We start from the raw sequence: 14,399 nt of genomic DNA on the forward strand, positions 1-14,399 counted from the left end.
AGGGGGAAGGATAAGCTGGGACGAAGTGGGACAGTGGCATGGACTTATACATACTACCAAATGTGAAACAGATAGCTAGTGGGATGCAACCACATAGCACAGGGAGATCAGCTCGGTGCTTTGTGACTACCTAGAGGGGTGGGATAGGAAGGGTGGGAGGGAGACACAAAAGGGAGGAGATATGGGGATATATCTATATTTATAGCTGATTCACTTTGTTATAAAGCAGAAACACACAGTATAAAGCAATTATACTCCAATAAAGACGTTAAAAAAATTTTTTAAAAAAAGAGTATATACTCTTGGATATATACCCCAAGAGAAAACATACGCCCACACAGAAACTTGTATATGAATGGTCATAGCAGCATTGTTCCTAAGAGCTGAAAACTGAAAAGAACTCAAATCACCATCAACTGATGAATAAATAAAATGTGCTACAACCATACAATAGAATGTTATTTAGCCATAAAAAGGAATGGAGTACTGATATATGATACAATATGGATGAACCTTGAAAACATTATGCTAAATGAAAGAAGCCAGACACAAAAGACTATGTATTCTATAATCCCACTCAGAAATGTTCAGAATAAGTAAATCCATAGACAGAGAGTGGATTAGTAGTTGCCTAGGATTGGCAGGGAAGGAGGAGAGTTGGGGGAAAATGGGAAGTGACTGCTATTAAGCACACATGAGGTTTCTTCTGGGGGGTAATGAAAATGTTCTAAAACTGATTATGGCAATAGTAGAACACACCTATGAATGTACTGAAAACCATTCAATTGTATACTTTAAATGGGTGAATTGTATGGTAAGTGAATCAGAGCTCAATAAAGCTATCAAAATTACAAAGTACTCAATGTCCCTCTCTACCTACCAGATGGATCAGCCTCTCTCAAGGTACTACACGACTTTAAGTAACGTTCTTGCCACCTTCTGAGGAGGAGTTAGCATCTGCAGAACATCCACCCTGCCCCAAAGTATATGTTCTGTGAGTGTACTACTGCAAACAATTTGGGGAAACCTACCAGGACAAGACTTTTAAAGAAAGTGTCTAAAAACAGCCTCCCTCTGACTCCTAGATTCTGCTGGCAGCACAGAACTTAGCACTCTAGGGACGGCAGGGAAGCCGTGAGTAAGCGCAGGAAGCTGGTCTGCAGACAGAACAATGACACAGAGCCAGGAGCAGTCCCCAAGAGACCTAGAAAGCTCCTTCAGTTCCTGGGAGTTCAGGTATGGTTGCAACTTCCCATCCGAGGGCTCTAAGATGAAATGCCCTTGTGTTCAAACTAACTCTCTTTTATGTGAGCTAACCTGAGGGACATCTATTCCAACTAAAGTGTGTTGGCCAAATCGATACAGTAACTCTTTCAGGCCTCAAGAACAGCCCTCTAGGGGCAAGTACTGAAATTCCCCTTTTACAGAGGAGGAAACAGCAGGGTAGAGGTGAAGTGATTACACAGGGCTCCAGAGATCTAAGAACAAACACAGGGCCCTGATGCCACAATCCATGCCTCGGCCATGTGGCTGGGCTTATGCTCTTTAAGCTCCCTAAGCCTATGGCTACCCAAACCCTTCTGACTGAATACTATAAGAATGAATGTATTTGGAAATGGTATTTTTTGTGTGGGGGTTTTTGGGGTTTTTTTGGTTTGTTTGTTCATTTGTTTTACCTGCACTGCTAGAGCTGAGAGGTTTCTTCGGTTTGTTCAGAGCTGGAGCAACAAGGGAGGGGGCCACCGCAGTTTCTTGACCTTGTCTGGCAGCTACAGGGTCATAGTCTTTCCCATCATAGTTTGCATCAAAAAACTTCTTGAACCACTGAACGAATTCAAAATTGTCCTGAAACTTTCCTTTTACTAATTTGTCCACAGGAATTATCTGCAGAGAAACAAAAGACTATTTAGCCCAAAGCAAGAAGAAGCTTCTGTCAAGCATCAAACATGTCCATCAAATCAGTATAAAGCTCTGCCAAAGGAGAAAAAAATATTTTAGAGGCAAGAACTAAGTGCTAAGTAAGCCCCTGGAAGTTTGTAGAGCAAGTTTCATTCAATTTGCCTTCCACAGAGAACTTAACAACAGCCAGTCCCCCTCCAAGTCCATCAAAAGAAATCAGAAATGCAAAAGAAACAAGTATCATACATTAAGTCACATATACACATCCAAACACATCCTAAGATATGTCATTCCACTGTAAAGAGTAAAGCTCCCATGGAACTTGCACGGCCACGGTGCCTGTCACAAGGTATGAAATCCAGAGCACAAACTAACCACAGGCATCCACGATGAACTGTGCTAAAAAAAATTCTGTCTTAAAAATAGGTCAACGTACGGAATCAGTCCTGGGATAGACTTCTACAAAATGGTATGTTTTTCAAGTAATTCCAGTCCTATTAAACATACTTCAAAGGACCTGTAAGTTTTTTATTGTACAAGAATACTGTGTTATCAGGTATTACTTCAACTGGTGGGACTGCTGGCCAGAGCTTAATTATCTTTTAACTCTTCAAGGATTCCAGTTACAATCTGAACTATATCCACCCATCTGAGCAAATAATTTTTTAAAAATTTCTCTGTGTGATACTGAAACATTTACAAATAAAATGTTATGTCTGTAACTCACTTCAAAATAATCCACGAGTACAGGGGGAGGGGTAGAGGTATACATGAAACAAAATTGGCCCTGAGTTGATAATCACTGAGGTACATGGGAGATCACTGCACTATTCTAACTTACATACTTCAAAAATTTTCCTTATTCAAAAAATAAATTCCATAAAAAGAAAAATTACTGCATATAATAAGCTACACCTAGTTTAAATTATGCCTGATAACTAAATGATATTCTTCCAACACAAATGTGTATTTTATATATTGTACAGAGACAAAACTAAAATAATAAGACTGATTTCAAAGTAAATAAAAACCAGATACAGCAGTAAGATAATCAGGGGACGATTACAAGCTTTACTAAAAAAAAATGCCCCCCCCCCCAAATGGCTTAAAGGATAAGCCCTTCTAATGGGGGGAAACTACTTAATTTTGCAATAATCTGTTATCTACCAAAACAAAGCTATTTACCCTAATGAAGCCTGGTGGTCTGTGTTTCTGGTAGCTTCAAATAACCTTGGGAGCAAAAGGGAACATTCCAGCACCTGCCAGCCATCTTCTTTGTACTTTACTATAAAAATCAAGTAGTTCTAGAATCTTCTCTATTAGAGCTACTTATTCTACCATATGGTATGCTTTACAGAAGTAAATTCAGAGATTAAACGAGTTAGACCTCAGACTAATAGAGAGTAAACAGTAATAAAAATTTTTTAAAAAATCATGGGTAGAGATTTACAGATTGATCTTTCAGACAGTTACCAACTTCATAATGAAGAAAGAGGACCATAAGGGAACCGGGGGTAGGAGAGCAGAGGGAAACTTTGCTCCCAGTAAATTCTGTTAACTGGAAAAAAGATAACCATATAAATTGGGAAAAGAAAAACAAAAATGTCCAAAGTCATGGCCCAGAATCTGTATCCTTAGTAATTACCACTAGTTAAGAAACACCCTAAATGAAAGAATAAAGTTTACTTACTTTGTCAACACCCATCCTCTTAAAACCTGCTTGTAGTATTTTGAAGTTCTGGATGTATTCGTGTTCTAGCTTAGCTTGGAATTTCACTTTCTTCAAGGCAATGGAGCCAGGGAACAGCATGTCCATAAACTGACAATAGGCAGCCCCTGAATGAGTAACAGAAGAAAATACACACTAGGTCATTAAATGCAGTAGCTATTAAAGCAGCAGAGTGAAAATTTACCCAAACCTGCTTAACCCACTAAATTTTAAAAGTTGTGAAGTGGACCTACAAAACCCCAAAGCTTCATTACCACTTGACTTCGAAATTGATAATAGGACTGTGGTTTTAGCTGGTAAGTTCTACAACACACTTGCAACCTGGAACCCCATGATGAAAAGAGGAATGTTCCCATGAAATTTTAAAACTATTCTTTATAAGAAAACCAGCATGACAATAAAATGACAACTACAAAGAAAAATGAATGTCAGCGGGAGGAGGGATTTCCCCTGTATTTCAAAGATCCATCCTCTGACACAGGTTTAAAAAAAAAGCTTTTTCTAAGATGTTTGCCTCCCTGAGCTTTTTACATCTCTAAATAAAGTTACCTAAATAAAGTTATACCTTTTATAAACAAAGTTGAATAGAAGACATTTTTGTGTTCCTCCATTTAAATTTTTTCAATTTTAAAGGCCACTATAAGAAATTATTGCATATATTTCATCTCATTTGCTCCCCGATTTCACTCCTTCCTCCACTTGCCCATTTTTATCCATCACCACCCCCAAAAGTGTTTTCCTGGCACTTAATATTTCCAGGAATGTTACTTCTCTAATGCCTACCAAAATACACTCTCCTAATACAGGGCAGGCTTCATGTGCACTTACTGCCCTTTCAGGAAAGGAGGCAAGAAATCCAGCGACTAAGCAACAGGTGTTCTGCAGAACGAGGCCATCTTAATATGCATATTCAACTTATTTTACATCAGGCCAAATTGGTTCTCTGCCAGATCTGGCATAAACAGTGCCATTATCATTATTTTTGGAAAGATACAAAGAAAGCAGAAGCATTTCAATGACCAGAGTGACATGCTTAGTAGAAAAGAGCACCAGAAAGTGAAAGCCTGATTCTTGAGGTGGCTATTTACTCATCCAACAGAAATATACTGTGGGAATTATGTACCAGGCAATGAATTAGCAATATTTATGCTTCTTAAAATGGAGGCACTGGGCTTCCCTGGTGGCGCAGTGGTTGGGAGTCCGCCTGCCAATGCAGGGGACACGGGTTCGATCCCTGGTCCAGAAAGATCCCACATGCCGCAAGAGCAGCTAAGCCCATGCGCCACAACTACTGAGCCTGCACTCTAGAGCCCACGAGCCACAATTACTGAAGCCCAGGCACCACAACTACTGAAGCCCGCGCACCTAGAGCCCGTGCTCCGCAACAAGAGAAGCCACCGCAGTGAGAAGCCCGCGCACCGCAACGAAGAGTAGCCCCCGCTAGCCGCAACTAGCTAAAGCCTGCTCAGAGCAACGAAGACTCTACGCAGCCAAAAATGAATAAGTAAAATAAATAAATAAATTTTAAAAAAATAAATAAATAAAATAAAGGAGATGTAAAAGTCATAATTTACCAATTGCAATGTACAGATCTGGTTTGAATCCTGATGCATACAAATCAACTTAAAACACACACACACAGAAGATAATCTATTAAGCATCTATACCCACAGCACTGCTTTACACATGAAAGATATTCTTTCTGAACCAGCAAAATAATGTGCATTTACTAAATTCTCAGGCCATTCGTGGGACTTTCCATTCAAAATGGCAGTCATGTCTGCTTCTCAGAAAAAACCTGCTTGAAGAATGTTGTTTTTATTTTAGTGATAGAAGAATCCTTATAGCCATTATAAATGTAAAAACTGAGGACCAAAAACTGTGGCCAAAGACTACAGAGGCAAGAGACCAAGCTTAGAACCAGACCCCAGGTATCCTGACTTCGGTCCATTGCTCTTTTCCATGTCATTATACACCATATTAGAACACCCTACCCTGGAATAAAGAAGCATTTCCCGAATCAGGGAAGAAAGAGGTATACCATGCTGCTACACTCTGACTGAAAAAGATTTAACAAAGAAAAACGCTGAGACCCCACTAAAAATAGACAAATCAACTGGACAATTCACACAAAAAAATGTAAACAGCTGATAAACACATGGGGAGCCAACCTAAGGAAATGAATTTTTAAGAAAATATAGCCTGGCAGTCCAGTGGTTAGGACTCTGCACTTTCACTGCCGAGGGCCTGGGTGCAATCCCCGGTCAGGGAACTAAGATCCCACAAGCCACCAGTGCAGAAAAAAAAAAAAAAAGTGAATTTAATAAAGTAATACCAATTTTAAAAAAATAGAGCAAAGATTTACACATGAAACTTGTGTAACTTTATTTACAAGAGTAAAAAATGGAAGCAACCTATATGTCCAAAAATTGGAGCAATCAATTACGTAATTTGCACACCATCACCTAAGAGAATATTATGCAAGCATTCAAAGCACATTTTTTTTAATTGTGGGGGGAAAAGCTCAAGATTTAATATTACAAGAAAAAGCAAGATACAAAAACATATCTATAAAATGTCTTCATATATGTAAAAATATCCATCTTAATATGTATGCATAGGAAAAAAAAGACTAGAAGAAAACACAATGTGGAGACTTCCCTGGTGGTCCAATGGTAAAGAATCCACCTTCCAATGCAGGGGACGTGGGTTCAATCCCTGCTCAGGGAACTAAGATCCCACATGCCACGGGGCAACTAAGCCCATTAGCCACAACTACTAAGCTTGCGTGCCTCAACGAGAGAGCCCGTGTGCCACAACTAGAGAGAGAAAACCCACATGCCACAACTAGAGAGACGCCCACGCAATGCAAGGAAAGATGCCGCATGCCTCAACGAAGATCCTGCATGCCACAACTAAGACCTGATGCAGCCAAAAATAAATAAATTAAATAAATAAATATTAAAAAATAGAAAGAAAACACAATGTATTACATTAAACCATACAAAGTTATTGTTTTTTAGATCAAAAATGATTGAACAGTGGCCATCTCTGGGGACTGGTACTGAATACATTCTATTTTTAATATATTAATTATGTACTACAATGAATATTATTTTATAATCAAACACAAAAAAAGAAGGTAAATGTTTTTTACAAAGAAGTCTGTCAGCTGCTTTTTTACAAAAGGGCTCAAAACTCCTGGCCTGTAGATGTCTCAGCTTGTTTCAGAAGAGGTTAAAAGGGGCTTTCCTTCCAGTCTCTGCCTTAATAACAAAGGCTGGCAACATAAGCAGGGTAAGAAGGGGACCCCTCAGGTCTTCCTTGGTGGTGCAGTGCTTGGGAATCCACCTGCCAATGCAGGGGACGTGGGTTCAATCCCTGGTCCGGGAAGATCCCACATGCCTCGGAGCAACTAAGCCCGTGCACCACAACTACTGAGCCTATGCTCTAGAGCCCGCGAGCCACAACTACTGAAGCCCGCAAGCCACAACTACTGAAGCCTGCACGCCTAGAGCCTGTGCTCCGCAATAAGAGAAGCCACCGCAATGAGAAGCTCATCCACCTCAAAGAAAAGTAGCCCCCGCGCGCCACAACTAGAGAAAGCCCATGTACAGCAACAACGACCCAATGCAGCCAAAAATAAATAAATTTAAAAAAAAAAAAAAAAAGAAGAGGACCCCTCTTACATGGCTGCTGTCCCAATGATCTGGGGAAGGAGAACAGGTCTATGTAAAATCTGTGGCTGGAAAATGCAGACAGACTTAGGGTTGGACCAGCTGTGTCATGGTACCAACCACCAAGTCTCCGCTGACTGCAGCCCCATTCTGCCAGGATCTGTGCTACAAGCACAGAACACACAAGGGCACAATGCAGCCCCTTCTCCAAAAGCTTGCAATATCTCAAGTGCACTGGCTCTCAACCCTTTTGGGTCAAGGGTCCCTTGGAGAATTAGATGAAAGCTGAAGTCAATATTCTACACAGGATAGATGCCTTTCAGGACTTCCCTGGCGGTCCAGAGGTTAGGACTCTGCACTTCCAGTGCAGGGGGCATGGGTTCGATCCCTGGTCAGGGAATTAAGATCCCACATGCTCCGTCACGGCCAAAAAAAAAAAAAAAAGGATAAATGCCTTCCTATCAGAAAACTCTAGATTAAGAGTCCTCAAAGTTTTACACAAAGGAAACACTCTATTAAATGTAAAAGTGTTCAGGCTTTTGGAAGTAGGTGAGGCTTAAGTCATCTTAAAGGATGAATAAAATTTGGAAATAGAAGGCTGTGAGGAGTCATTAATGCAGACATTAAAAGTCGACCTCGGGCTTCCCTGGTGGCGCAGTGGTTGGGAGTCTGCCTGCCATTGCAGGGGACGCGGGTTCGTGCCCCAGTCCAGGAGGATCCCACATGCCACGGAGCGGCTGGGCCCGTGAGCCATGGACACTGAGCCTGCGTGTCCGGAGCCTGTGCTCCGCAACAGGAGAGGCCACAGCAGTGAGAGGCCCGCGTACAGCAAAAAAAAAAAAAAAAAAAAAAAAGTCGGCCTCGAGACATTTTAACAAGTGAAACATAATCCTATTTTAATTTTAAAAGCAAGAAACAAAACCGTACAACATTGTGTGCTTGTATTTGTTACTTACTGCAACAGTCTGTAATAGCAATAGACTGGAAACAAACTAAATGTCCATTAATAGGGGACTGATCCAAGGAAATTATGGCACTACACAGCCATAAAAGAAAGTGGCACCTGCTACATGCATATGGAACACTCTCCAGAGTGTTCAGTGCAATTAAACACTACCACTTGTGTAAAAGGGGGGAAGAGAACACACATACAAAACACAGACAGATGGATGTTTCTGCTTGTATACACTCTCTCTGGAGGCCACCCAGCTGATAACACTGGTTACTTCAGGGTTGGGGAACTGGGTGGCTAGTAGATGGGCTTACTTTTCACAGGGAGACTTTTTGCTGTTTATCTTTTTGTTCCTTTTGAATTGTAAACCATTTAAGACTTTCAGTTATTCAAAAAGTATGTCAATTATGTTTTAAAATTATAGAAAATACTGAACGTACAGCTAAAATGAGTAACCTTGGGCAAGCTGTTTAACTTCTCTGTCTCAGTTTCTCCATCTATAAAATGGTGATGACAGTTCTTACCTCCCCCCCACCCCCCGCACCGAGGTTATATAGGTAAAGCACTTTAGAAAGTGCCTGGCCTATAGTAAGAGTTCAATAAATTAAACCATAATTAGGGGGAAAAAATACAGCTAAAAGATAACAATAACTATCACTTGTGACAATACAGCAGATTATGGTTTTCTTCTTAATGTTTCTATGAAGAAGACCTAATTACTTATAATCAGAAGAAAATAAGTTTCTTGTCTCTTGCTTTAATTAACACCAAGAGGTACTTGAAGAATTAGGCAAAATAATTTAAAGAGGTACTTCCTTGAGCAGAGAAGTGACAATAAAAAATGGTCTCTTTGAAAGGCTGCAGACTATCTGATACAGTAAAAGAAGAGTGGGGGAGGGGAGCCTGCAGGGAACGTAGGGCCCTGTTAGGAGGCCACTATGGCAGCAGCCTGCAAACTGAGAAGGGGTTACAGCAAAAGACCCTGCAGAAGACACAGAGAATTTTGTGAGTTAGCCTAAAAAGATGATTCTCAGGCCTGCGACACTAGAAGAATGGTGGAATTATGGCCCAAAATGGAGTGTCTGGAAAAGGGAGCCAACTTGAGGAGAAAACAAAATGGGTGAGGCCTGGCCAGGCTCTTGGTCTCACTCTCAGAGCAGCTCTGGGAGCAAGACTGACAAGCTATTTTATATCAACTTGAGGGCTGGCAAGGCCCCACAATGAGCTAAGAAAAAAAGAAACCTAGCTTTTGCCTGGGAGCATCCAAACACCTCTTCTACTCTGTACAGCACAGAACTGTGAAGGAGGCCAGGATGGAGGGGAGAAGGCAAGGAAGGGGGATCCGAGAACATTCAGTGAGGGCCACCTGACATGTTCAGAGCACCATGCTGGGCCCTTGGAAAAGCGCAGAGGGTCCCGATCGTGGACTGGAATCGAAGGAAGAGAGGAATGGAAAGCAAATGACACCTCCACCCCCACCCCTTCTTTTGGGCCACACTGCCTGGCTTGCAGGATCTCAGCTCCCCAACCAGGGATTGAACCCAGGCCACGGCAGTGAAAGCCTAGAATCCTAACCACTAGGCCACCAAGGAACTCCCTTTTTTTTTCAGCATCCCCCTTCTGACACAAGCGATCCCATCAGAATCTTTTTCTGTGATCAGGGTTTTTCCCTTGATGACTATCTTTTCAAAATACTTGACTAACTCTCCAAAACAGAGAGACTACGGAATGTAATGAATCCTGAAACAAGCGGCCACTCTATCACTGAAAGTCATCCTCACCTTATCTCACTACAAGGCTAAGCAATGGCTCACTTCACTGTTGGAGACAGGGAGCCCACAATGCTGATAAAACTCAGCCATTTCACAGGCAGCCAGCACATGAATAGTGTACGAGCTCAGAGCTTTGCCCTCTCAAGGGAAAAACCTATTCCTACCTTTCAAAGCTTGGGCTTGGTAGAGAATTCTGATCTGCATGACTCCCTGCTCATCAGAGGTAAGATGAGGAGGGACCAGGCTCCAGTGTTAAACGTCACTCGGATTCTCCTCGGGCCTCAGTAAACACGAGAATCTGAGGAGCCTCACTTTCTCTCTGACTCCAATCCCCAGGCAGCAGACCTTTTTCAGGGACACGGTGTCTGCGGCTCATCCTGTTTGGTCTCATACTGGAAGCTGAGACCCCATTTCCTAAACGTCAATGTGAAACACAACATAACCTTCTACATACTCTGAGAAAAGTCCCACACGGCTTTCAAGAGGTGAACTAGCTGTGAACACAAGTTTGTTTATAAATCACGTGCATAAGTATTCTGCACTGGGACTTCCCTGGTGGTTAAGAATCCACCTGCCAACGCAGGGGACACGGGTTCGAGCCCTGGTCTGGGAAGAACCCACATGCCACAGAGCAACTAAGCCCGTGCACCACAACTACTGAGCCTGTGCTCTAGAGCCCATGAGCCACAACTACTGAGCCCACGTGCCACAACTACTGAAGCCCGCAAGCCTAGAGCCCATGCTCCACAACAAGAGAAGCCACTACAATGAGAAGCCCACTCAACGCAATGAAGAGTAGCTCCCACTCGCTGCAACAAGAAAGGCTGAGCACAGCAACGAAGACCCGACGCAGCCAAAAATAAATAAATAAATAAATTTTCAAAGAAAAAAAAAGAAGTATTCTGCACGTTCTACTGGGGAAAAGCCCTTTATCTAGGATAAGAAAAATGGCAGGCAGCAGGCAAAGTTGAAACTCTTCACAGATTTTTAATGAGACAATATCACTATAATTGGTAATATGTAATTTACATTTGTTCAACTCTCCTCCAAATGCTTCTTTTAAAAGACACAGCATGTATACAGCAGAAAGAGTAGAGGCTGTGTGGTCAGAAAGATCCTGGGTTCAAAATCAGGCTCTATAACGTCTAAGCTGTGCCCCGCGCAGTCTCCTCCTGTGTAAAACGAGAATGTGTCCTGCCCCTTGAGAGATCTAGGTTCACCTCAAGGGTCTGGTGCAGAATCAGTATCTGAGAGCTATTTTTACAGGTGAGCCTCACAACAGCGCAAAAGGTGAACCAGATTCTACTACCCCAGTTTATAGATGAGGAACCAGAACATTATGGGACTTGGGACTTCCCTGGTGGTCCAGTGGTTAAGACTCCGTGCTTCCAATGCAGGGGGTGTGGGTTTAATCTCTGGTTGGGGAATTAAGATCCCATATGCTGCACGGAGCAGCCAAGAAATAAAAATAAATAAGTAAGAATAAAATAATTTTTTTTTAAAGTTATGGGGCCCGTCCAAAGTCACATGGCTCAGTGCAGACTGAAGTCTCTTCATGCCAAGTCCTGACTACTCATGACAGCTCCCTGTCTGAATGAGACAAATCTGGAGCCAGATCAGCACATATACAACTTATCTACATGTGAAAAGAGATCTCATTTTTGAATTAACTAAGTGAAATACATCTTAGAGTATATTTATAATAGAAAGAGATAATTTCTAGGGAGAAACTGCTGGTGAAAAAGCTGGCTCCAAAGAAAACTAAGATGACCTCATCCCCCCCATTAATCACCAGGCAAACAAGTGCTTTAAAAGCCTCCAACAAATGGGGATGTGGCAGTGAAACTGAGGAAATTAACAGAAAGCAGGGGGAAAGCAGCACGGATCTAAGACTAACAGCCAGTGCCTAAGACTAACAAAGCAACTGATGTTTAATAAGCATGACTCCTGGGCAACCCTGTCTCACTGTACAACTTCACATCTAGCCTCTCTGACTATCTATAAAACTGAGATTAAATCTCACAGGGGAGGGATTTCCCTGGTGGTCCAGTGGCTAAGACTCCACGCTCCCAATGCAGGGGTCCCAGGTTCGAGCCCTGGTCAGGGAATGAAATCCCACATGCCACAACTAAGAGTTCGCATGCCACAACTAAAGATCCCTGAGCACTTCCCCGGTGGTCCAGTGGTTAAGAATCCGCCTTCCAGGGACTTCTCTGGTGGCGTAGTGGTTAAGATTCCACCTGCCAGGGCTTCCCTGGTGGCGCAGTGGTTGAGAGTCCACCTGCCGATGCAGGGGACACGGGTTCATGCTCCGGTCCAGGAAGATCCCACATGTCACGGAGCGGCTAGGCCCGTGAGCCATGGCCGCTGAGCTTGCGTGTCCGGAGCCTGTGCTCCGCAACGGGAGAGGCCACAACAGTGAGAGGCCTGCGTACCGCAAGGAAAAAAAAAAAAAACAAACTTATGTAAGAGAGAAAAAAAAAAGAATCCACCTGCCAATGACACAGGTTCGACCCCTGGTCCAGGAAGATCTCACATGCTGCAGAGCAACTAAGCCCATGTGCCACAACTACTGAGACCGCATGCCACAACTACTGAAGCCTGCGCGCCTAGAGCCTGTGCTCTGCAACAAGAGAAGCCACCACAATAAGAAGCCCGCGCACCACAACAAAGAGTAGCACCGGCTAGACACAACTAGTGAAAGCACACATGCAGCAGTGAAGACCCAACGCAGCCAAAAAAACCAACAAGAATCCACCTTCCAATGCAGGGGACACGGGTTCGATCCCTGGTCAGGGAACTAAGATCCCACATGCCGCTGGGCAACTAAGCCCATGTGCCGCAACTAGAGAAGCTTGTGTGTCGCAAAGAGCCCACGTGCTGCAACTAAGACTCGACGCGGCTAAATAAATAAATGTAAATAAATTTAAGAAAAAACCAAAACAGAAACAACAAAAAAACGAGGTATGCCTGTACACTTCTACAATCATCTGAAAGTTTACAAAACTTAATAAAAAAAAATGCTGCGTGCTGCAACTAAGACCCAACTCAGCCAAAACTAAATAAATATTTATTTTTTAAAAAAAGAAAAAAGAAAGAAAAGTTGGAAATAACCTAAATGTCCAAAAATTGGGAAGATATTAAACAACTCCACCATATCTACAGAAAGAAATAGTATACAGCCATTAAACGTAATTATTTCCAAGACAGTGAAAGACACTAGAGAATATCCACAATTTAATGTTAAGTGAAAAAAAGCTGGGATATATACAAATATATATGTGCACAGAAAACACCCAAACAGTGGCTTTCTCAAAATGAAACCACCAGCATTTTTTATTTTCTTCTCTCTAGTTTTCTAAAGGTTATACAATTAGTATAGACAGAAACAGAACATGTTTTTGTTCTTGTTTTAAATCATTACCTCTCTGCCAGATTCTTAGTAAACAGTAGGTCAATAAAGTTGTGGCTGAAATGGCAAACTTACCTGAGTTTGGGCTTGTGCTACTTGGGAATAAGAAACGCCACTGAGGGCTTCCCTGGTGGCACAGCGGTTAAGAACCTGCCTGCCAATGCAGGGGACATGGGTTCGAGCCCTGGTCCGGGAAGATCCCACATGCAGTGGAGCAACTAAGCCCGTGCACCACAACTACTAAGCCTGTGCTCTAGAGCCCGTGAGCCACAACTACTGAGCCCACGTGCCACAATTACTGAAGCCTGCACGCCTAGACCCCGTGCTCTGCAACAACAGAAGCCACTGCAATGAGAAGCCCACGCATCACAACGAAGAGTAGCCCCCACTCGCCACAACTAGAGAAAAGCCCACACGCAGCAACAAAGACCCAATGCAACCAAAAATAAATAATAAATAAATAAAAAAAGAAACACCACTGATAAACTAATATAGAACTAGAACAATTATAATTATTGTCCTTAAATAAGTCACTTCAAATTTGGATGCACAACAGTGCAGATGGAGAAGTTGGGACTAAGCTGCAGGCCTCAGAATGGAGCCTCTACAGCAGGAGACGGTGGACACACAGGCCAGAACAGAGCACGCTCTTTTTAAGCACAGTTCCTCTCAGAAGTGGAATCAGGGCAGAGCTGAAAGAAACCGGGCAGCCCCAACACAGAACCTGAACCTGCACCTTTTGCAATCAGATACGGGCCTGTGCATCCCTGAAGGACCCGCAGACTTTCCTGGAAAAGGGGCCTACTGATTTCTCTTACCTGAGCACAACTGTTCAATCTTTGTCAGATTCAACTGCAGAGACTCATTGATCCAGGCCAGCATGTCATGTCGACTGAGGTTATCACTGGTGACCGACGTTGAGTACACATTCACTGCCATCTTCTACACATGTGAGGAA

General features: G+C 42.6%; 1 protein-coding gene across 7 annotated transcripts in view; it reads right to left on the reverse strand.

Moving 5' to 3' along the window:
* MAPRE1 (microtubule associated protein RP/EB family member 1) overlaps positions 1-14,399 on the reverse strand; it is a 46,507-nt gene that overhangs the window by 15,613 nt on the left and 16,495 nt on the right. For all 7 annotated transcript variants that reach the window (XR_007472023.1, XR_007472024.1, XM_049698971.1 and 4 more), the window contains exons 2-4: positions 14,260-14,383; positions 3,590-3,735; positions 1,677-1,884 (exon numbers count right to left, since the gene is read on the reverse strand). Coding sequence is in view for 5 of the 7 variants with exons in the window: in XM_049698971.1 (XP_049554928.1) it covers positions 1,677-1,884; positions 3,590-3,735; positions 14,260-14,380 (475 nt within the window). In the remaining 2 variants the exon portion in view is untranslated. The remainder of the gene's footprint in view (positions 1-1,676; positions 1,885-3,589; positions 3,736-14,259; positions 14,384-14,399) is intronic.

This window comes from Orcinus orca, chromosome 16, assembly GCF_937001465.1.
Source record: "Orcinus orca chromosome 16, mOrcOrc1.1, whole genome shotgun sequence".
Taxonomy (NCBI): domain Eukaryota; kingdom Metazoa; phylum Chordata; class Mammalia; order Artiodactyla; family Delphinidae; genus Orcinus; species Orcinus orca.